The sequence below is a fragment of the Neoarius graeffei genome, chromosome 10 (assembly GCF_027579695.1).
Source record: "Neoarius graeffei isolate fNeoGra1 chromosome 10, fNeoGra1.pri, whole genome shotgun sequence".
Classification (NCBI taxonomy): domain Eukaryota; kingdom Metazoa; phylum Chordata; class Actinopteri; order Siluriformes; family Ariidae; genus Neoarius; species Neoarius graeffei.
In genome coordinates, this window is record NC_083578.1 from 48,959,801 (window position 1) to 48,985,095 (window position 25,295).

The 25,295-nt window shown below is 37.8% G+C and overlaps 1 protein-coding gene across 3 annotated transcripts in view; it reads left to right on the top strand.

Annotated features, from left to right (window-relative positions):
• The window catches only part of fbxl17 (F-box and leucine-rich repeat protein 17), an 898,173-nt gene that overhangs the window by 196,146 nt on the left and 676,732 nt on the right, over positions 1-25,295 (top strand). For all 3 annotated transcript variants that reach the window (XM_060931858.1, XM_060931857.1, XM_060931855.1), the window contains exon 6: positions 20,589-20,696. In XM_060931858.1, coding sequence (XP_060787841.1) covers positions 20,589-20,696 — 108 coding nt within the window. The remainder of the gene's footprint in view (positions 1-20,588; positions 20,697-25,295) is intronic.

Genomic DNA, 25,295 nt, shown 5'->3' on the forward strand with positions numbered 1-25,295 from the left:
GCTACTGCTGTTTACTCCTGTTGTAAATTGTGTAATACCCTCCGTTCATGACGCATCCTTGATTACAACGGTTCCGCTCAAAACTGGTGAAAATGTGGACTGGTTCACCAAGGTTCAAAGAATCCTGAACGGAATCAGTTCAAGAACCTGTTCCATGTTGGTTGAAAAGGGCATCAGTGTGGAGTGTCCATATATGCACATGGCTTTTTTTTTCCCTTCTGTTTCTCCAGTTTGCTTTCACTTCCCAAAAACATGCCGGTCAGTGGATTGGGAACTCCAAGTTGCCTTGAGGTGTGAAAAAGTGTGTGAATGTGGTATTCCTGCTTCATACCCAGTGTTCCTGGTCCATCCACTGTCCATCCACTTTGACCCTGACCAGGAAAATGCATTTGCTGAAGATGAATGAATGTTTCAGGAAGTTATTTAATACTTAGTTCTGGGATACTGCTTTTTGTAGTTGGAGTGGGAATAATTCTCGAGTCATTTAGCATCTGGAAAATCATTTACTTTGGGAATGACAATCCTGCATGCAAATGAATACACCAAAAGGGCAGGTGTTACTGTACATTTCCGAAATCCCATTTTTAACATTTTGAGGATAAAATCAAACCATTAATTGATGAAATTTAGTAAATTATGGCTCAGTATTTCAAAACATTCTTACATTTTTACTTAATATTACAGAGGAAATTTTGCTTTACAATAAATATTCATATTTTCACTTCTGGGGCTTACTGTGATCAAAACCTTTAATACACACTCATGTCTATACTCTTGTATTTTGCATTCATATCACATTTTTAATCAGTGTTATACTTACTTAATGAGCAAACACATGTAGCCTATGTGTGGCAAGTTTGATTTTACACTTCTATAAGTTTCTTTCAGATATAAACTCACCTTGGCTTTAGAGAAAACAATTGCTACATGCAAAAACTCATTTACATATTGCTCCTTCCCCCATTTATCACATTGCACATGTAAATTAACACAGTTTATTTCAGATCTTCATTTATTTCAGATTAATGCTGAAGCTTCCTCCAAATATATTGCATTTTCTCTTTTTTAGCCCTACACTATATCCTTGGTACTTTCATCCAGTCATTAGATTCGCTTATCATCTTGTGTAAGTGAACCAGCAATAACTATGCACTCATTTAGAGAAAAAAACATTGAGTAAATACTGATAAATCATCTATATAAACACTAGAAGATTACTGGTATATAATAGAATACAAATATAATACTCGGGGGGCGGGGAACCATGCTAATTGTATAAAGGAAATGGTGAACATCAGTGGAACTGAACTGCGCTAACAGATTAGTGTGATTAAAGCACTATATAAAGCAGAACAGCTAAAAGAGACAATACAGTTTGCTGTGAAATTCAAGACTTTTATCGTCCATGGAAATGTGTGTGTTCATGTGAATGTGATTGCGTTAGATTTCATAGCTATGTTCTGAATTTTTCTCCTGCCTGAAACATTTAATTTATAACCATATCTGTTATTTTGTCCTACCTTGAGAGAATAGCCGACAAGCGTAAATACGTGCTTGCTGTAGTGTTTAAGGTGGTAGTACATTATTATAAATATGTAAAAAAGCACTCCATAAATATGTGCCTGCTGTGTGTGTACTGTAGTGTTTAAGGTGGTAGTACAGTATTATAAATTTAAAAGAAAAAAATACACTCCAGAAAAAATGTGTTTGCTGTGGTGTTTAAAGTGCATATCACTGGTAAATTCAGGAGCAAGATCAATGTAATTCTCCTATTTTATATTAAACTTTGTAAATTAACAAATCTGTCACATTATGCATTTTGTGCAATTTTTTTTACCTTGCGCAATACCAGAAAAATTCAGTTGAAATCCAGCCATTTGAGGCAAATTCATCTGCCTCTGAAAAAACTTGGCATTTGGACTTCCCGGCAAACATTGATTTTCGTGACGTCACGCGCGGGAAGCCTCCTTCTGAGTCCCACGTCAGCGCTGGTTTGTTTATGAGAATACGACCTGGTGGTTTTCTGCAAATTTCTTCAACGTTATCATGTAATTATTAAAATGGTTAACAGATGTATCGTAGGAGGGTGTAGTAACACCGATCTTGATGGGATTAGTACTCATCGTTTTCCAAAAGACCAAACAATGAGAGAGAAATGGGAGCGCTTTGTGCGAGGCACCCGGAAGCTGAGGACCAAAGCAGAGCTGAGAAAAAGACCAAGAAAGTCGGCGATTCACAAGTCGACTGTTGCCAGGGTAAGAAATAAGAGAGACTACAGGTGTTCCTGTGTTTGTGTGGTACACAGATAATGTTATTTATTGACGCACACAAAAGTAAACAACACGAAAGCGCTGGGCAATAATACACTTACTTCACATGTATCAAGGAATATGCATGTCAGGGCTTGAGATCTTGGGACCTGTCAAACACATTAAATGTATATACAACCCTGCTTAGCCGATTCCATGTGTGTAGCTTATGAAATCTTCCTCCTACAGTACCCAGTACTCTTTTAAATGAAGAAATATATAAATACATAATGGTAATTAGAAAAAATATGATTTATGTAACAATAGATAGATGAGCATTGATACATGAATCCATGGGTTTAGAAGTTCAGGCGACAATTCCATATTTCAATGCAAAATCGCTAGCTGCTAAACTTGGTCTACACAGACTGTGTACTGAACCCATGCAAGCTCTCTCAGCCTGCTGGCGGATCCGCACGTGACGTCACGAATCTGACTCCAGACTCCCTTGGGATTTTTCCAGACGCATTTTGCTATTTTATTTTTTTCTGCTGTAGACAGATGGCCTTGTGCAAAATTACCCTTCTAGATGAGTGTGTAAAGGGACATACTTTCATATAAAAAAAAAAACATGAAACTGGTCCAGAATATGCACTTTAAGGTGGTAGTACATTATTAAATATTGAAAAAAACACTCCATAAATATGTGCTTGCTGTAGTGTTTAAGGTGGTAGTCCATTATTGTAGATTAAAATAAAACAAACAAGCAAAAAAACACTCCATAAAAATGTGCTTGCTGTAGTGTTTAAGGTGGTAGTACATTATTATAGATTTTTAAAAAAACAAACAAAAAACGCTCCATAAATATGTGCTTGCTATAGTGTTTAAGGTGGTAGAGCGGCAGCTACAATTATTGACACTTTAACGATCCATTGACCATTGCAAAAGTAGAAAAGACTTTCAATACGTAAACTGTGCATGAATAATTACTCAAATTTCTACTGGGAAAAAACATGAGTTCATTCCCAATTACTTAGCGCATCAGATCATGTGACACCGTTCCACAAGTATTGACACCTTTGTCAACAGTTATCGACACTGTTCCACAATTATCGACACTCAGATGATTATTTATAATAAAGAAAAAAATCATCAGTAAGTTAACAAAACATAGTTTTTATTTAAAATTTGTTTTACATAGACTTGTATTTAGTACAAAATATATTTTATATAAATATATCGATGTTGGTGCTTATGTAAATGAGGAAGTAATTCTAATGTTTGTAAACAGTTGAACTGATGATGTTTAACCTGTGTCAGAAAATCCTTTTGTTCCACTTTCTAAGTATTTTCGTAGTTTTCCATTGTTCCATTTCGTAGTTTTCCATTGTTGTTTGTCTTAATTTCTAGCTTCTTAGTTTATCAATAAATGTCAACAGGCAATTGACCACATGAAAATCCAGGTCAAAGGTCGATTTATATAATTTTTTTTTTAATTGAGATTTTAAATTTACATCTAAAAATTTAAAATGTCTACTAATATTGTAATATGTGGTAGATATTTACAACAAACTGCAAAAAAAATTTTCTGAATGGAATAGAAAAATCTGAATATTTCAAGCATGTAATTTTTTTTATATGCTTGGAATTTAATTCTGGTCTAATTCTATTTATTGTTGCACTAGGATTCCAAATATTCTAAATGTTCCATTCTGTTATGAATCAGAAAAAAAAATATTATAAATCACAGCACTTTTTATGCCTCCGCCACCGTAAGGTGCAGGAGGCATTATGGTTTCGGGTTGCCCATCTGTCCGTCCGTCCGTCCGTCCCGCAACCTTGTGAACGCGATATCTCAAAGGCTAATGAAAGGAATTTCAGCAAACTTTCACCATTTGTGCGCTTTGGGACAAGCATGAACAGATTAGATTTTGAGATCAAAAGGTCTAAGGTCAAGGTCACTGTGAGGTCAAATGTCTGTCCAAAAACCTTGTGAACACAATGTCTCCAAGGCTAATACAAGTAATTTCACCAGGTCAAGATTACTGTGAGGTCAAATGTCCATCCCCAAATCACAACTTAATAAGGCGTGTAGTTTACCGGGCGGAGGCATCCCCGTCGACGCCATTGGCATCAAGTTCTATCTAGTTTTAAAAGTACTTCAACAATGTTACACAAAGATCGATGCATAACAGTTGTAAATGTCACTTAATTCCACAGGGTGTCGATAATGGTGGACACCAGCGAAAGTGATCTCTATTATCGAAACATCACTTGACTTCTCAAACGCGTGTTTAGATACAAAATGTCGACTGTCAAATGAAAGAGTAAGAAACAAAGTCGGTTTCGACAAGGATATCATGAAATATCGGTGAATTTGATAAGTGAAAACATGTCCATGATCTTTCCACCATGCTTATATGATAGTGTCCGCATTTTTCTTAACTTGTTGATCGTGCTGAAAAAAATTCCATCTCCAGTAATGAGCTGTGTCATCAGACGACAAGATCAAAGGGCAAGGGGGGTCTTCTGGTTGATTAATTAACAGATAACAACTGTTGTAACTGAAGCTCAACTTTGTAAAAAAAAAAAAAAAAAAATTATTGGTAAATCTGAAAAGGTTTTGATAATTATGGACTGTTGATAATTGTAATACATTATTGTAGATAAAAAAATCACTCCATAAAAATGTGCTTGCTGTAGTGTTTAAGGTGGTAGTACATTTATTATTAAAAATACAAACAAACAAAACTACATAAGGTGCTTGCTGTGGTGCTTAAGGTGGTATTGCATTATTATAGATAAAAAAAAAAACCTCCATAAAATTGTGCTTGTTGGAGTGTTTAAGGTGGAAGTACATTATTGTAGATAAAAAAAAAACACTCCATAAAACTGTGCTTGCTGTAGTGTTTAAGATGGTAGTACATTATTATAGATAAATAAAAACACTCCATAAATGTGTTTTCTATAGTGTTTAAGGTGGTACTACATTATTCTAGATAAACACACTCAATAAATGTGCTTGCTGTGGTGTTTAAGGTGGTATTACATAGATTAAAAAAAACTCCATAAAACTGTGCTTGCTGTGGTGTTTAAGGTGGTAGTACATTATTATAGATAAAAACACTACATAAATATGTGCTTGCTGTAGTGTTTAAGGTGGAAGTACATTATTATAGATTTAAAAAAAAAAAGGAACAAAAAACAAACAAAAAATACTTCATAAATATGTGTGTATAATGATTTCACACATGCGATGTGCAAGCTACACATCTCGCATATAGACAAATCAAACATAATTAATAATCGCACTAGCCTTCCCAAATACTAGAAAACTAACCTTGTTAGGACGGTCGTTCAGTTAATTCAATGGCAGCCCATATATTTATGGGTGCATATGAAATCGCAAATGATCTGTTGTGTGCTTGTGCAGTTAACTTGGGTCAGACATTTTCATAGGCGAGAAGAAATTTTAAAACACTGGCACTTTCAGAATTGAGTTTTTTTGTGCTGTGCTCTATATGGATTTCTGTGAGTTATTTTTCTCATTTAAATGTAGTGGCGCTTCAGGTTTTTAAGCTGCAAGTGCAGTGGTTGTGAAATTATTTTTCATCTTAAAAAAAAAATCTATGTCCTCTTAAAAAAAAATCACAAAATGTTGGTGTTTATTACAAAGAGCTAACACCAAAATCAGTTGAAGATGGATCAAAAGGGATTTAGGGCAAAATCTCAAGCCAAATATTTGACTACTGATGTTGAATGTGGTGGATGGATTGCTAAACACACGCCACTGCTGCTATTACTTATATGGCCATCTCCACAAAGTTGTTTGAAGATGAAAATATTTTTGTTGCACAATTTGCTTTTCTTCTTTGAACAATTTCAAGTCTGTTCACATCCAACAGTCTCTGAAGAAAATGATTAAAATGCACAACAGTCGTCCTGTTTAAAGCTAATGTTTATTCAAGCATTAGCCCGTTGACTGCACATTGATAAATATTTTTGAAAATCATTCCAAAAGGCAATAATGCAATCAGAGCATGTTCAAGGTCAGCCAGTGTTCCTGCTGTGCTGGAGAGGACCTCGCCATTACTCGCTGCTAAAAGTTGACTGCTGAGATTGCTAATTAGTGCTGTGTTGTTAATTGATAAATATTCCCTGTTGTATATTTATGACTGGTTTGTGTTTTGTGTGTGTGTGTGTGGGGGGGGGGGGTTGTGGCTGTGGCTCAGAGTGGGGGGGGTGTTTCCAAGCCAGCTAATGAGGAGTCTTAATTTTGTCTGGAATAGTCTCGGAAATCTATTCTTACACTCCACTTGTCTCCTAAACCCCATCATCTAACACACACACACGCACACAAACTATGACCCTGGGATCTGGAATCATGTCAGATTAGCTGACCTATAATAGTATATACCAGTACTGAGGTTTTTGGGAAATAATAGCATTTGCTTAAATGCCATACAGTTGTTTTACTCTTTACAGTTACTCTTCTCCACCTGTATACTGTAATGATATATAATCACACTATCCAGTGCCACCCAGGAGAAGATGGTTTCCATTTTGAGTCTGGTTTCCCTTGCCACTGTCGTGTCTGACTTGCTCGTTACAACCTAAAGCTTCTGTGTAGCTGCATTTTGACGATGCTTATGCAAATGACATTGAATTAAAATGAAATGCAAGCCTGCAAGCATTACATTATTGGCTTAAAGAAGCTGATCAAATTAGAACCTTTTTAAAAACTTATTTGCAAAAGGGATTGCCTTTAACTTTCTGTAATGTAGCTGTAGAAATCACATTTTCTTTGGGTATCTATCTTCTTGAAAAAGTAGGTTACCCTGATGAGAAAAAAACTCTAGAGCAATGAGAATATTATAGCTGAGAGGATCCGGAAACAGCTAAAAGGAAAAGGAGAGGAAAGAGGATAAAGGCATGCAAGTTATTAAAGAAAATCACATTAAATTAAGGGAAAGAGATCATTTAGATTTCTTTGCTATTAATATTTTAACCTACACTATTTAACTGTTTGGGGTACTCCTCATAATGAAGGAAAATTTGTGAACGCTAACATACTAAATATCTTGGTATAATATTAACTGTGTTGCAGTGGCGGCTGGTAGTCTTTCAAACAGGAGAGGCTGGTCGGTTACGATATTTCCAGATTTTAAAAGAAAAAACATCAATTTTGCCCATACTCTTGCCTCTGATCTGGCTGATTGTTGGCAGGGTCACAAACTGTGAAATAACAGGTTCTTTTGGCCCATTAGCCTACTGTCCAATATACATGATGGTGGTGTTGGGGGGGGGGGTATATTTTAACATTTATATTTTAAAATTGTGGCATGTTGTTTAAAAATTGATCATTATTGAAAGCAGCTCTTTGTCAGGAACCTCAGCAGTAGAGCTGGGTGCCACACATTTCATTCAATGACACTTTCCCTATATTTTACTTATTTTGACTGAGAAATGTTTTATTGACAATTTTGATAACCATTCACTTTTAATCCAGGTCTGTAGTGTGAAATGTTCTCAGCTGTGTTTTTGTTTAAAAATGTTTTCCAAATTGTAGCTGTGTTTAATTCATATCCAGAAAAATATGTATTCCAATATAATATACTCAGCATAAACATTTTAAATAGATTCTATATTTTTGGTCCATCCATGACATATTACTAAAGTAGCCTATTTACTGTTGCTGATGTGGGTCACTTGCTGTTAGCCAGTTCACTTTCTCGTACCAGGAGAGCTGAAAGGAACGAGTATTATTCCCTACCTTTTTCACCAAGTCAATTTGAGGCGTTGGTCTACCCTGCTCTTTAATTTTAATTTTTTTCTTTGAAAGGAAGACTGGCAAATGGCTTCGCCAAAATTAAATCAGCAATGCTTGGCATCTGTGCGCAGCTTTCTTGCTAGCTGACTAGCCCCCTCAAGTTCAAGTTCAGTCACTCAAATAAACGAAATTTCTGGAACTAAGATAGCAAACTTGACAACACTATATTTACACTTTATTTACAATGAAAATATATACAAACTAAAAAAGCTGGTAGAAACCGTATGTAATGAATGAAATCGAAATGTAAGCTGATCTCTTACAATACACCACAGCACTTGCGAATCCGCATGGGACTGAACTGAGATTCATCGCTGCCTGTCTATAGTTGAAACGAGCTGTCAATCAAAGAAAATATCTGGCCGCTTTCACCAATCACCAGTCTCCTCGCGGAAACTGCCTTGTCCCTCCCATGTGAGGCTGGGAGTCCGTAGGCGGGCATTTTCGCAGTATTTGTCCAATAACCGTCTTGCATTTTGATATTGAAAAGCGCAGAGCTCCCAAATGCCGTTGAAGTCCACTGAGGCTGGGAGTCCGTGGGAGTCCGTGGGCGGGCATTTTCGCAGTATTTGTCCAATAATCGTCTTGCATTTTGAGATTGAAAAGCGCAGAGCTCCCAATGCCATTGAAGTCCACTGAGGCTGCGCTGCATCGCGCTGTCACGAGGGGGAGAAACTCACGCACACATTAAAGTTATAAGGGCATTTTAAGAGGAGGCTGAGCCTCCCTCGTTGTCTTAGAGCAATCGCCCGTGCTGTGTGGTGTTTGTTTGTCTTCTATCTATCTATCTATCTATCTATCTATCTATCTATCTATCTATCTATCTATCTATCTATCTATCTATCTATCTATCTATCTATTTTAGTTCTGTACTCTAGGTATGCAAATTTTTGCACTTGGCTACACAGTACCAGTCAAAAGTAGTACCAGTCAAAAGTTTGGACATGCCTTCTAATTCAGTGGTTTTCTTTTTTTGTTCATTAAAAGACACTTCATGTCTTAAAGTAATGATGGATGTTGGTTCTTTTTACTTAGTTGAGCGTTTCTTGACGTAATATAGATTACTACAATTATTTGCCGAATGTGAATGAATATCGGTGAATAATAACTGAGACAAAGTCAGTTATTTCACCGATATTTACGGAGCCTGAAGTGGATAATTGTTTTAGTATCAATGCACGGGTGATTATTTTAAAAAAATTAATTTATCAATCATCAGAAGCGGCGTGCAAATGTAATGCGTGCAGACTTGTCACTTATCTATGCTGAGTCACATAAAAATAACTTTGTTTTGAAATAGGTAAATCACAATTCTACCTTACCTTTGAATAGTGTTAAACCAAACTTCATAGCATCTTTAGTGCTTTTAGGAACAGCATTTTCTTTCATAATTTGTAATTCTTCCTCACTTATGGGAACAAAGCGATTGGCCACCATTTTGCCAAGTCACTTGAGGTGATTATCGAGAAACAGTCTGAATTTCTCAACCTGTCAGCGTGCGCAATTACCTATAATCACCTGCGTATTTATTATACTATATATTTACTATTTACTATTTGGACTCAAACACATTAAGAAGGCGTGAAATTCCACTAATTAACTTTTGATGAGGCACAGCTATTAATTGAAAAGCATTCCAGGTGATTACCTCATGAAGCTGGTTAAGATAATGCCAATAGTGTACAAAGCATCATCAAAGGTACACGGAGCTACTTTGAAGAATCTAAAATATGAAACTTTTTTTTTAAACTTTTGTTTGTTTGTTTGTTTACCACATAATTACAGATATGTTCCATGTGTTATTTTTTTGTAGTTTTCATGCCTTCAGTATTGTTCTACAATGTAGAAAATAGTCCAAATACAGAAAAACCTATGAATGAGGAGGTGTGTCCAAACTTTTGACTGGTACTATATATATCTGAAATGTTACACAAAATGCTCCATTCATGCCCTTACTTGCCAAACTTTTGGCTGGTACTGTATTTCAAAGAGAACACTACACCTACAAATGTTTGTGTCAAGCAGTGACATTATAACTTGGCTTCGTGATGTAAGTATTTCTTATCATGGCACAGCACTGTAGTGCTTGTTAACACCATGTTAATGACGGTTGTGTTGCAGGTTAAGGAGGATTTACTACATACTGTCTGCTCGCTGTATGTTAAACTAACACCTGCTCTCTTTTCAACTGAAACAGCAAAAAAAAAAAGAAAAAGTTTTTGTGGTGGTCATTATAAGTTTTTCTCAGGGTCTGTATCAGTCTAATAAATGACGCTGCTTTTCCATGAGCTTGTTCCAGGCGCAAACATTCATCCCTCCCCTGCGTCAAGGCTTTTCACACATGGGTAACGCTCTCAATTAACCTGATTGATCACCCTCCAATTGACCCGTGGAGAATGAAGGTAATCCATCTCATTGATAAAGCTGCACAAATTAGCTGGGCTTCGGACCCCGGCGTGTTTGTTCAGTCAGCCCGTGCATTCAGCACTATTTATTTTCTCATCCCAGAGTGCTTCTCTTCTCCTTAGGTGGGAAGAGCTGGAAAGTAGGGAGGAAAGGAAGGAAGGAAGTAAAGACAGAAAAAGCTATGGAATCACTGAGAAAATGTATATTCAGCACTTTTGATGCCTTGTTGCAGTTTCTTTTCATATACTTCAGTGAGGAAAATTGCCAACTTTACCATCTCATTAAGAGCCACAGTAAAGCAGCACAAGTGTTTTTTTGTCTTTGCCACTGAAGTGGGTGTCATAAAAAGCACACTCGGTTTGCCTGGTCTCTACTGGTCCTGAAAAATGCATAGTTGTATTGTTCACTAACATTGCAGGATTTCTCGAGCTTTGATGTTTAATGGCATAATCAGTCGTGTATCCCCCCCCACACACACGCGCACACGCGCGCGCACACGCAGGTGTTAACAATGAAGTGTAGGTCAGGCAGTAACTTTAGACCAGTATATGACAGCCATTAAAGCTATTTAAGCTATGAGCTGTTAAAGAATGTCTGTCATTCTGTCACAGCTCTCTACAGCTCTTTTCAAAGAGCTCTGTCTGAACAGAGCAAGCTTTTTTAGAAGGCATTTTAAATGAGTTGTGTGTTACTTTATGAATGTGCACTGAAGCAGAAGTGTGATGGAGGTTCAGTTCAATTCAAGTGGCATAATGGTGCCATTATGCATTCTTACCTGTGTAACACCTTTAAATTCACCCAATAATAATAATGATGGTGATGATAGCAACAGCAATTATAATTATTTTTAATTATGATTAATAATAATCATAATTATTCTTATTATATTATTTTTTTCACGGTGCGGTTTCCATCAAATCCTGCGCTCTGATTGGCTGGTGAGCAGGTCCGTAGCCTACGATACAGACCCCAGTTACGGACCTCTGGCAACTCGCTCATTCACAACAACAAACATAGTAGCATTTTTTGTCAACATTTATCTTTTTTTAATGATTTATTTATAAGATTACCAAAAATCTTATAAACTTTTGCCAGCATTTCTCAGGAAAATAGCATTAATTTTACAGCATGGATAGTGATAACGACAGTCTTCACAGCGAAAGCGAGTTTTACTACCCTGAGGAAGAAGAAATAAAAGAAAACATTTCAGGAGAAAGCTAAAAACCTCTAACTTGCTAACGCTGAGCAAAAACATGGCTGAATCCTGAATGACTCAATTTTGTATAAATAGGGGACTACATAGGCGGCAAAATGTTTTTTTTTCTTGCCATGGAAGTGCACTTGTATACCGAAAAGAAAGCAATTTGCATTACAGCCGTGAATGAGGATTCAAAATGGCGGCTCAGCTCGGTTTTCCCTTTCGGGCACTCTCGTTTTCTGTTAGAATTTGCTAAAGAAAAAAATAAATATATTTTTTTACCAGTTTAAGGTCGGTCCGTATGGTGAAATACCGTGACCTCGGCCTTGAATACTGACCTTGGCCCAGAGGGCCTCGCTCAGTACTTTCAAGACCTCGGTCACAGTATTTCACGATACGGACCTCCCAGCTGGTAAATAACATATATGTATTTTTTTAATCCAGGATGGCAGTCCTGAGAAAATGAACAGCTATACAATACCAGACAGAGAACATGATATTTACCTGATGATAGGCAATTAAAACACTATGTAGATATATGGGAGAAAATATAAAAATATTGAGAGAACAGGAACATTTTCAGCTTAAAAAAAATTTGAGATCTCGAGGTAGTGTGTTCCGACACTAAAAAAGAACCACACTTATTGTGAGTTGTTTATTCATTATACTGTGTTTGGGCAGTGTTTGATGCTAGTTAAAAAAAAAAAAAGATTGCCTGAAATAAAATGTAAGCTTTAAATTCCAAATCGTATAATTTATGCTGCTGCCATAACTGGAATAAAAGACAAATATCTGAAGGAGAGTGATCTGTTCTGATTCAGTCAACTCGATTACACTGCTATCATTCTTCATTTCTCTTTCCAGTCTTCTTTCTCTTTTGTGTTTTGGGCATTTTTCTTCTTGAATGTCCATCCTATATTCTTATTCAGGCAATATTTCTAAATCTGTTGTCATTATGTCTTGGTTAATTGTTAGTGTGGCTGCTGAGTGGTCTTACTCTATGGAGCTTATTAATTCTACAGTAATGAGACAGAGATGCTGAATTCAAGCCAGATGTGCACTTTAAGTTAGCAGATGTGTTTGAAGAGAATATAGAAAGCAAAACCATAAACCACAGAAATGTAACATAGCTTCAACTCGGGTCTGCACTGACATCTATGATCAATGATCCGGGATGTGAGTTGTCATGTTTTGTGTAACTTTTAGGCTTTAGTTGCATTAAACTTACTGCTTGTGTTAAACATTCACGCTTGGCTATTTCAAAGCAAGAAATACTGAGTTGTGCGATACTCTTGCACAAAATGACATCATTGAGTCTGTATTTATTTGAGTTCGGACTGAATTAGTGGTTGGTATCGTGTGTATGTGCTCTCCACAAACCCATCCCTTATCTCGTACATTAGCAGGCAGCTGTAGAAATATCAGTCCAAAGCACTAAAAGTGGACTCATTTAACATGGTTAGCTTTTAAGGGCTGCATGCTGTTTTACAAGACACTTCATTTCACACTCACCCGACAGGAGTTAAGAAGTGTACTCCTCTAAGCAACAGAGCAGGTCAGAGCGTCAGCTTGCTCTCAGGACCTTGGATTTATATGAGCCATTGATGTTTATTCTCACAATAAACATCAACGATAGATCAGTTTTTTTTTTTTAAAGATAAGTTTTTAGATCATTTACAGGCTTGCGTCTGTGGCTAAATTACAGCCATGCTGATATTCAGTATAAGCAATCTTGCTCACGTAATGTCCTAAATCACTACTGCAGTTATGTTGAAGTGAATGTTTATTATAAATGAAATGGTTCAGAGCTTGACATTAACTTTTTAACCCACTTGTCCAGTCGGACAATCAGCAAGATTTTTCATTTTTCCTAACCGTAACCTTTTTATTACTTTTTTTTTTTTAAACTAGTTCAATGAAAGGAAAGTGGTTAAAAAAGTTTATCAAAAAGCAGGTATAGTTATGATAATCATTATGTTTTAATGATTTATAATTTTTCAATGAAACTCTAACTGTAATAATAAACAAAAAAACTATCCAGTGTCCCATGATGGTGCATGTGTTGTTGCAACCCATGACCTGATTTGTAGTTTTAAGAGTTAGACTCACACAAATTCAAAGCTTCTGGAGGAAATAAAGTTAAATCTTGATTAGTCCAGTTAAATGTGAAATATAAATTAATTTAAAGAAATGAAACCAAAATAAAACTAGTTGGACATGATAAGGGGGACAGAATCATGTTGTGAATGAAAACAAACTGTGAGTGAGTTCAGCACTGTTGTAAAATTCCTGCAAAATATTTTACGACATTTGTGATGGTTAATGTCTACCACACAAGAAATGAAGATTCACCATAGGTATTTATTTTATTGAGGTAGTTGATCACTATTTCTCTGATTTTGATGAATTCAGAGTCTAATCATCTATAATTGGATATTACAACATGGTTATTTTTACACATGCACCTGTTCTACTTGGCTTCCCCGGAATTTCGTAAACAATAACATGGCCAGATCACTGAGGGGATGGAACTAGTTTTGTTGGAACTTTATTGATGTAACACTTGAATAATTACTATTAGAAATGGTGATTTTCAACAAATTCAACTTGTCCCATCGGACAGGCAGATGCAGATTTGACTTTTCCGGACGAAACATTTGGTTGTCCTGGACTACCGTTAATGTTGAGCCCTGTAGTTTTGAACTGCTTCTTTATTTCACAGGTTATGGCTTCATGTACATTTCTAGCTGCTTGTGAAGCTGGTGAAGTGAGAACCTGTATAAAAATCATACATACAGAAAGTGTAAACTGGACTGATGTCATGCTGAGCATGACAACCTCTCGACTTTATACCCCCACAACCTACCAGTATGTCTTCTTTTTATTTTGATTTGTAGTATTTTTAACAGGAGTCACATTTTAAACGCAGATAGATAAATGATGAATATTTAATAAATCTGCTGTGCTCATAACTAATCAGAGATGTTTCCTCTTCAGACTTTCTTATTAATGGAGACATTTCCTTAATAAACAATCTGAGGAGTTTCTCTAGTCTACTACTACTACTACTTTTTTAAAGCAAGGTCAAATTAGCAGTCAAGTTAACCCCCTCTCTTATTTGAGCGAATACTGATACCTTTATATTGTGCATATGTCTCCTTTCTACCTCAGTCTGCTGGACAAATGAAAACAAGCTGAAGAAGAAAAACATTTTTATGTGCTGTGATGTTTGCTTTCCTTTTTTGTTTTTCTATTTGAAATTTTTTTTTTTAATTCTATTTGAAAATTCTGTTTTGGGCTTTCTACACATTCTTTTTGTGTGTTCAAAAGACGAATAATTTTTAAAAAGAGGAAAAAAGGCAAGTGCTTTTTAGGATGCAGTGCTGCAGCACAGCAACCTATGGGCTCCCCTAGGGGAGCCCCTAGGGGAACTGCAACTATTGTTCTTCTACGTATTTCTTCTTCTTCTTATTCCTACGCAAATTTTGATTTCGAATAACTCAATAACCGTACGTCGCACACAGACAAACAATATATCAAAACGTGCGGCTCGATCGGACTCGCTATGCTATTACTTTTCTCTACAGAATACGATTTTTTCGCGACTACGTCAAAAAAAACCCCATTCATTTCTATGGAATTAATTGAAAAAAAAAGCACTTTTTCAACGTTTTTCAAACGTCCGCTGCTCTGGCATGCTTTCACCTAGAGACGTGATTCAAACTCTGAAACGTAGGAAAACTTCTCCTCTGTGGATCTGGCATTCAACTTTTCTGCTAGGTTCTACACTTTCGGATCAGTCCCGGCTCAAACGCCATGTGGGTTCCGGGAGAAAATCCGGCTTTTGAATGGGTGTCTATTGCGTTACACACCAGTGAAGCTCGTTAACTTAGAGTGGAGAGAGCTTGAAAAAAAAGCTCAAACTTTCTCGCTTAAACTGTGTTTTCAGCCACAAATTTCACTCTACAGACATGATTTTCTCAAAAGTAGTAGTAAAACTTGTCCTGATTCACACAATGTGTCTACCTAAACGATAGGATTTACAGTTTTTGAATGAGAAGCCTCAAACTGAGAAGAGGGCAGCCGAGAGGCCTCATTGACACCCATTATAAACGTGACAGAAAAGTCACTCATTTTTAACTTGCTCTAGTGTCCTCATTTTTAAGACTACAGACAAAAAAATTACATCAGTTTATTCAGGAGACCCTTCTAGCGCTCACTGTGAAAGAATTTTGTGAATAGCTGCTTTCGTTGTCGAGTTATTTGTCATTGTTCGAGGCCTGCTCCTTAGTAAAAAACAGCAGAAAACTCAAGACTATAAACGTGACAGAAAAGTCACTCATTTTTAACTCGCTCTAGTGTCCTCATTTTTAACACTACAGACAAAAAATTACATCAGTTTATTCAGGAGACCCTTCTAGCGCTCACTGTGAAAGAATTTTGTGAATAGCTGCTTTCGTTGTCGAGATATTTGTCATTGTTCGAGGCCTGCTTCTTAGTAAAAAACAGCAGAAAACTCAAGACCTTGTGTGTCTTAGCTCATTGACACCCATTATAAACGTGACAGAAAAGTCACTCATTTTTAACTCGCTCTAGTGTCCTCATTTTTAACACTACAGACAAAAAAATTAGATCAGTTTATTCAGGAGACCCTTCTAGCGCTCACTGTGAAAGAATTTTGTGAATAGCTGCTTTCGTTGTCGAGTTATTTGTCGTTGTTCGAGGCCTGCTCCTTAGTAAAAAAACAGCAGAAAACTCAAGACTATAAACATGACAGAAAAGTCACTTATTTTTAACTCGCTCTAGTGTCCTCATGTTTAACACTACAGACACAAAATTACATCAGTTTATTCAGGAGACCCTTCTAGCGCTCACTGTGAAATAATTTTGTGAATAGCTGCTTTCGTTGTCGAGATATTTGTCATTGTTCGAGGCCTGCTCCTTAGTAAAAAACAGCAGAAAACTCAAGACCTTGTGTGTCTTAGCTCATTGACACCCATTATAAACGTGACAGAAAAGTCACTCATTTTTAACTTGCTCTAGTGTCCTCATTTTTAACACTACAGACAAAAATTTACATCAGCGTATTCAGGAGACCCTTCTAGCGCTCACTGTGAAAGAATTTTGTGAATAGCTGCTTTCGTTGTCGCGTTATTTGTCGTTGTTCGAGGCCTGCTCCTTAGCAAAAAAAAGCAGACACCTGACAAAATCTTGTGTGTGTGTCTTAACTCTCCTGTTCAGGCCCGTCGCCATGCCGACTGGGGCCAGTAAGGGAGCGGGGGGGGGGGGCTGCTGTCTCAAGCACACACACAAATCATGGCATTGTAGCTTCACAATGCAGGTCACACAATGCAGGTCACACAGCTTCATAGCAGGTCACACATTTACGGCCAGCGAACATGCGTGACCGGATTGCTTCGCGCACTGCATCCTCTCACAATTTCCCCCGGGGAATTGTCCGGTCTAGTTTTATTTGCTGGTCTTTGTTTGAGACTGAGTGATGGAGATCTTGGTGAGAATCAGGTGGAGAACAGAATATGGCTAATCAGAAAGCTGCCATGAAATGTCTATCATTAATTGCAATTATTAATCACAACAGACCTTTATACTTGTATTACATTTATCTGGCCTCACTATGTAGTTGTATAGTATACAGGTACTGTGCAAAAGTCTTGGCACCCTATTTTGTTTCATATAAACTTTTGTTATAGATTTCTATTTTATGACTTCTACATTATCGAGTCAGTACAAAAACATTTAAGAGTTCCAAATGTTCGTTTTCCAGCACAAAATTAAATGTTACAGAAAAAATGTTTGTATCTGAGCAGCATATTCCATAAGAGACCACTTTTCAGATTAAAAAAGAAAACATAGCTAATGAAGGCTACATAAAACATAATGAAGGGTTTTGCTGCAAAATTAAGACGCAAGTGTGACATTCAAAGTGTCCAGAAGAACTGTGGCTGCTTCTGCAAGATGCTCAGTAAAACCTACAGCTCATTTCCTTATAAAACTGCACTCATTGTACCTGAGACTACCTTTTTTTTTTTTAATAAAGGCAAAGGGTCGTCTCACACCAAATACTGACTTTGTTTAATTTATTATGGCTTACTGCTGTTTATTTATATATATATATATATATATATATATATATATATATATATATATATATATATATATATATATATATATATTTTTTTTTTTTTTTTTTCCATGTTGAAACTTTTCATTTTATTATTTTTAAGCCATTTTGGGTCTACAGCATTTCTTTACATGTGTCTAAGACTTTTTCACAGGACTGTATATTGTGATTTCTTGTGTTGAATTGACAAATCTGATTTCTGTGCCCTCTGTACATTTGGCCAATTAAGAGCTCTCGGATCTATAAAAGCCTGTCAACATTTGTGCTTTGTTTTAAGTCAATTAGATCAGTGTTGAAGGCTTGATGGATTAAAAGCACTCATCATCATTAACATTAATCACTCAGCTACTCTTTTTGTTTGAGGCCAGTGTTGCTGAAATTGAAAGCACTGGGTGTATCTTGACTGTACTGACGGAGGGGCCAGGGTGTTCAAACACAGCTAATATTTTCCTCCTCTCCTTCCTCTGCCTTCACTTCTGTTCTCTACCTCATCCCTGCTGTCTCACCCTCGTATTTTCTCCCACCCTTTTCTTTCTCCTCCCATTAGTTTTGGATCTCCACCACACAGCACTGGTTCTGTGGCTCAGTGCAGATTGATTTCAGATTTACAGACAGTGACACACATAGCATGGAGAAAGGGGTGGGGTGAGTTCCACACTGCCTGCTGCTTTCAGCTCTGTCTATCACTCAGCACTTGGAATTGACCTCATGCCTTTGTCCATTATGTTCTAAACCAGTGCTTTTCAACATTTTTTCCGACATGAATCCAAAACACCCCCCCACCTCGCATCTACATTTGAACTTGTGGCTCCTCCCCCTCTCCCTTCCCAACCCAAAACCCACTGAGCAGACAGCACATATGAATAACATCCTTGACATGCACAAACAGTATAATTAATGTTACATATATAAACAGATGCATTTCATCTCCTTTTATTCATTTACTTTTAAATGTGGATGTATAGCTTATTCAGTCATGTGACTCATCTAATATGGCAACCACTGGCCAACTATATCGGATGTACTAACATTAACAAAATGGCGACTACAATACTTCTGATGCAAATCCGTGTTTCGTTTTCCATGAATTAACTCCTAAAATGGATGAAAAATGTCAATCAATATGTGCATGACAGTGCACTTTAGTATGGCTTTCGACGGAAATAGTTTAGTAGAGATAACAAATTCCCTATCTGATACATGAACTGAAGTACCAGCAGTTGAAAACCTGGATATTGTCAACTATCAGGTGTTAACACTACATACTGAGTACGTGGTGTTAAAGTACTGCTCTCACATTGTTTTATAAACAAGCTTACATATGCTATACTGACAAATATGATGCTTCTAATATTGTGCATATGCTATCACATAAATGTTCAGTTCTCCAGGAAGTCAGCATATAGATCTATGTGTATACTTTGGGTTTCTGATTTTATTCCAACAAAAACTGGTAATTTAATATGACAGATTAAATATTAACCAGATATGAAGTGTGTGCTGCAAATTCTGCTGTACACTGATGGTTCCGATGTACTGTTACCAGTCTCGTATACCACACATTTAACAGCCGATATACATGAATGATCTCCGTTCTTGTTTTCTCAGGTCCTCTTCCTGCAACTAACTTACTGTCCCACACACCGAATTATCCACCTTGGGAGGCAGGTCTTTCAGTTCCATGGCCCCCAAGCTCTGGAATTCTCTCCTTCAGTCTCTCCGTGACTGCTCTTCTTTCTCAACTTTCAAATCTGATTTAAAAACTTTTATTTTTCATGAATGCTTCTCTTCCTCCTCCTCTGTTTAGTTTAGCATTTTTTTCTTCCTGTAAAGCAACCTTGGGTCTGTGAAAGGTGCTATATAAATTAAGCTTATTATTACTGTTGTTTATTCTGGTGTTCAGGATCTTTGGGAAATCTATAAAATGACAGCTGGGGATTTTCCCCCCCTTGATTATTCGTACATCCAAATGCTGAACAACCGATTGTCATTGTGAATTTCAGCTATCCTAACAGTATTAGAAGAGCATGTGTGCTAGTTTGTTTTATGTCCAAAATGGCAGTGTTGACATTTTGACCTAGCGGTAATGTCAGAGCAGCATGACTTCGTGTGTACAGGGTCTTTAGCCTACAACTTACTTTATTCATTGTGATGGTTGAGTCTTTTTCTGAGAGCACATCATGTTGATTCGTGGTTTAATTCCAGACACAGCTTGTCGTAAATTGTCCTCCACTGTTATTAAATGTAAGTGGTATTCATTTTTTATATAAGTTATATAAGGACAGAAAATGTTTCACAGAGCCAAGTTGAGGCAAAAGTAGCCAAGGAAACTAGTCAGCTTGTTACACCCCCCTCAAGTGGATGAATATTGAAATGCTGGTAATGACAGAAATGACTGCAATTACTGTTTTATTTACTTACATTTTATTTTATTACTGTTACTTACTTTATTTAATTACTATTTAGCCAGTTCGCGATTAATAATCTCCTCCTAATCTTGCCCCCCGTCCTCGGCAGGTGCTCATGCCCTGTTGCTTTAGACAGGGTGCAACATCACAGCCTTTCTGTCTTTGCTCACTGTACATCTGATGTGGAGATCTATGTCCTCAGTTGCACTGTCTTCATTTTATTTATTTTTTTGCATGTCATAGTGGAAAAATTGCAAACTTATAAGAAACTGTTTTACTGGAGTAATAATAATGCATACATTTGTGTTGGACCACACTTAACACTTAATGTCTCTTATCTTCTTCATGTTTGCAGGTGACTGACAGATCAGTGCAGGCATTTGCAGAACACTGTCCAGAGCTGCAGTTTGTGGGCTTCATGGGCTGCTCGGTCACTTCACAGGGAGTTATACACCTCACCAGGGTGAGTGATGTCACGCTAATTCCCATAGATCTTCAACAATCAACACTGTGGAGCACACATTCCTGTTGGGATTCAAAAACAGTGCTTATTTTATATGACTGTCGGTTTTCAGAAGCATTTAGTGCACTACTTATGGCCCTTTTCCACTACCCTTTTTCAGCTCACTTCAGCTCACTTCAGCCCGACACGGCTCGCGTTTCGACTACCTCAGAGCAGCACGACTCAGTTCGCTTCAGCCCTACTCAGCACCCAAAACTCGCACGGTTTTGGAGTGGGGCTGAAGCGAGCCAAACCGAGCCGAGTGGGGCTAGGGGCATGAGGAGACACTCCCCTGTGCACTGATTGGTGAGGAGGAGTGTCCTCACATGCCCACACACGCCCCGCGAGCACGCTGGGATCTGTAAACCCGGAAGAAGAAGAATTAAGAATTACGAGAACTTCTGAAGCCTTATGCGCCTCGCCTCATCTATACGCTCTTGCCAGTATCTGTTGGCGTTGTCGGTGACAACAAGCCACAGCACCAAGACCAGCAACACTAACGACTCCATGTCCTCCATGTTTATTGTTTACTATCCGGGTCATGAGACTACCGCTTAAAAGGTCACTGATGTCACTGTTTGCGCCGCCTAACGACATCACGTGACGTCCACCCACTTTCGCTAACTCCACCCAATGTGTCCACCCACTTCCAGCCAGCATGGTTCAGCATGGTTGTAGTCGAAATACAGCCCCACTCAGCTCGACTCAGCCCAACTCAGCACGGCTCAGCCCAACTCAGCCGTGTTGGTAGTGGAAAAGCGGCATTTGTTCCTCATTTCAGAAAGGAGCAACAGACACTTGTCAGTAATCAGAAGAGCTCCATCATACAAGTGTTAGAACTGAGTCCTGCCCCACACAACAGCTAAAGCCTTCCTCAGATTACTCAAACTCTGGTTGAAGTTTTCTCCTTTACTTTTAAATCTCATTAGAGTGTAATGAGGTGAATCGTAAAACATAGAAGCTGTGAGAACACCCTGCTGGTTGCGCATTACCATGCTAATGAGAGCAGATTCTGTGGTTGAAGATATCTCCCTCATGGTCGCGTCAAACTTGGAGCTGTAATTGTATAAATGGGAATGATAAGATGTGTGTGCTCCTCATGCTCTTTTCTCTCTCATGCAGTCCAGAATTAATAACACACATTAAACAAGTAGTAGGAGGTCAACTGGCCAATAAAGTCACATTTATTAATAATAAAAAGTCTTAATTGCTATAGTCTTAATGGAAATAACATTGAGCTTATTGTTACAATGTGTTTATTCACAAATCCCTTAAATTGCTGTTCATAATATAAAGTTGTATACCCTAAATGGAAATTAAACCAAAAGTGGTGCACATCGCCTTCCTAAGCCACACTTAGTCGAAAGCTCAGCCTCGAGCAGTGCAAATAAACTGCCGTGTCTCATTTTCATGGGGAGTTTTTAAAAATATCATTACATTATACAATTCACCTGGTGGCAGCATTTATGTAGCATAACAATTATTGAAATGAGGTCGCACATCCACCTTGCATCGCATTCTCTCTCCGGATTTTTTTCCATTTCATTTAGTGCCAGAACTCGGAATGGGAAATAAGCTTGCTCTCCACCAGAGGGACCTGCTTTATTCAGCAGATCACAGTCCAGCCCCCCCGCGCACGCGCACACACACACACACACACACACACACACACACACACACACACACACATCCTCCCTAACCTCAGCACTAACTCTTTTTTTTTTTCTTCCCACTCTGTGTATTTTGTATTATGAAGCAACACAAAATAAAAGGTGTATGAGAATGAGCTGGAGGAGCAAGATGGAAAAGAAGAATGTATGCGGAATATGTGATTTGGAGATTTTATTTTATTTTTTTTCTCCCACAGTGATATACTTTTGCAAGTGTGCAAAAGTATGCAAGTGATATACCATTTGCATACAAGTTTTTTATTAGCTTTTGTTCTTGCTTTAAAACAAAGTGAACGATACGAAGAGCAATAAATATTCTTTAACTTAAGGGACTGCAAGTCCAAAAACAACATCATGTGCTTTAACAGCAATGCAAGTGGTTATGAAAATGGGCTTCTACACTGTCTAAAAAAGGGGTACAGTAGGAGCCCATTTCTGTCCCCCAAGGTACAATCTACACTAATGTACCCCCAAGGGCTCATTATTGGACCTCAGGGTAACTATGTGTGCCTTCTTAGAGCCAAAAGGGTACATACATGTTCCCTAGCAGTATTTAAAGGGTTCAAATAAGTACCTTAGTGGGTACTGCCCCAGTGACGAGCTGTTGTACCCTTACAGGTACAATAATGTACTTTTATTTTCTGAGAGTGTAGGTGAGCAGATTATTTGAGCTGATTGTTGCCACACAAGGTAATATGGATCTGCTTGCTAGCTCTGCTCTTGCTGTTTTGCAGCACCTGTTTGGAGAGCAAATCTTCCATCTCACCCGTTCTCAGATCTCATAAATAAGCTTTCACCCTTCTCCAGCTGTTTCATTATCTCTCTCCAGGATCATTCAAATATGCCATCAGTCTCATCCATCATCATCCACAGAAATGAGTCTCATTCAGGAATGGAATTTTTGATGACTCTCCGGGCCTGGGATCTACCTGCCTTTATAATCAGAGCTGTCACTTCACCATTTGAAAAGTCATCAGAAAAGCAGCCTCTTACTTTTTTATTAACTTCTTATATTTATCTCTTTAATTTCCATTAAGTACTGCTTCCTGAGTGTGGTACAGGTCTGATTTGAGTGAAAGAGTTTTAATTTGAGCAGACAAGCAGTTATATAGAGCTCAGCTGTAGACACTGACAGTGAGAGATGTTCCTTAAAGGAGAGACGCAGAGCCTTTATTTTAAAATAAATTTCTGAGTGGATATCATCTCCATCCTTGACTCTTGTATGCTGCATAAATGGGAATAAAAAAAAAAATATTTTTGAGAGTTAAAATCGACCGCAAAGTTGGCATTCGAGCTGCCCCGCTGAGCCAGCCAGCCCTGAGTGCATGACATCACAGCAGGAACCGGTTTTAAGGCCGAAGCCTTTTACAGCTATAGCCCAAAGTCATATAAATAAAAATTTATGGTGAAAGTAAGAAATACCGTTACTGACTTGCTCAACTAAGACTGATTTGACTTCATTGATTGTGGGTTGACTCTCATCAAAACAGGTGTTATAACTTGGGCAACATACATGTACATGCATGCATTTTCACTGATAAAACGTAAAAGGCTAATTAAATAATCAGATGAACTGAGACAATCACATTCTGAAGCAAATTAAATAATCTTATACCAGAAACTTAAACACACAATACAAGTTACATGTATTAATCTAAATGCAGGTAAACAACGTGTTGTTTTTGTTGTTGTTTTTTTGTTTATTTAAATCCAAATGAGAGTCGGAGCTTACCCATATGTGCTCTCGCTTCTTGAAGGCAGATTGTTTTTGAAACAATCTGACTTTCAGTTGTTCGTTCAGTTCTCCGTTCATTCACTTCTTCCACGTAAGGGCAAGATGGCAGCAATATCTAGTTTAGAAATAAGACGGCTGCTCCATTCATTCACTTTTCTTCATACTGTGTAGTCCACCATTACTGCTGGGCTCAGGCAATTACTAAAACCTGGGACGGAACGGGACGTCACCGGTTTTAGCAACAACTGCAGGCAGGTCACTGCCTGAGCGACATGTCCTGTCCTGTTCCATCCCTGGTTTTAGCAACAACCCTCAGCTCACTCCAGGAGGACTGGTGCAACTGAGCTTACAACCCCGGTTCCAAAAAAGTTGGGACAAAGTACAAATTGTAAATAAAAACGGAATGCAATAATTTACAAATCTCAAAAACTGATATTGTATTCACAATAGACCATAGACAACATATCGAATGTCGAAAGTGAGACATTTTGAAATTTCATGCCAAATATTGGCTCATTTGAAATTTCATGACAGCAACACATCTCAAAAAAGTTGGGACAGGGGCAATAAGAGGCTGGAAAAGTTAAAGGTACAAAAAAGGAACAGCTGGAGGACCAAATTGCAACTCATTAGGTCAATTGGCAATAGGTCATTAACATGACTGGGTATAAAAAGAGCATCTTGGAGTGGCAGCAGCTCTCAGAAGTAAAGATGGGAGGAGGATCACCAATTCCCCTAATTCTGTGCCGACAAATAGTGGAGCAATATCAGAAAGGAGTTCGACAGTGTAAAATTGCAAAGAGTTTGAACATATCATCTACAGTGCATAATATCATCAAAAGATTCAGAGAATCTGGAAGAATCTCTGTGCATAAGGGTCAAGGCCGGAAAACCATACTGGGTGCCCATGATCTTCAGGCCCTTAGACGGCACTGCATCACATACAGGCATGCTTCTGTATTGGAAATCACAAAATGGGCTCAGGAATATTTCCAGAGAACATTAACTGTGAACACAATTCACCGTGCCATCCGCCGTTGCCAGCTAAAACTCTATAGTTCAAAGAAGAAGCCATATCTAAACATGATCCAGAAGCGCAGACGTCTTCTCTGGGCCAAGGCTCATTTAAAATGGACTGTGGCAAAGTGGAAAACT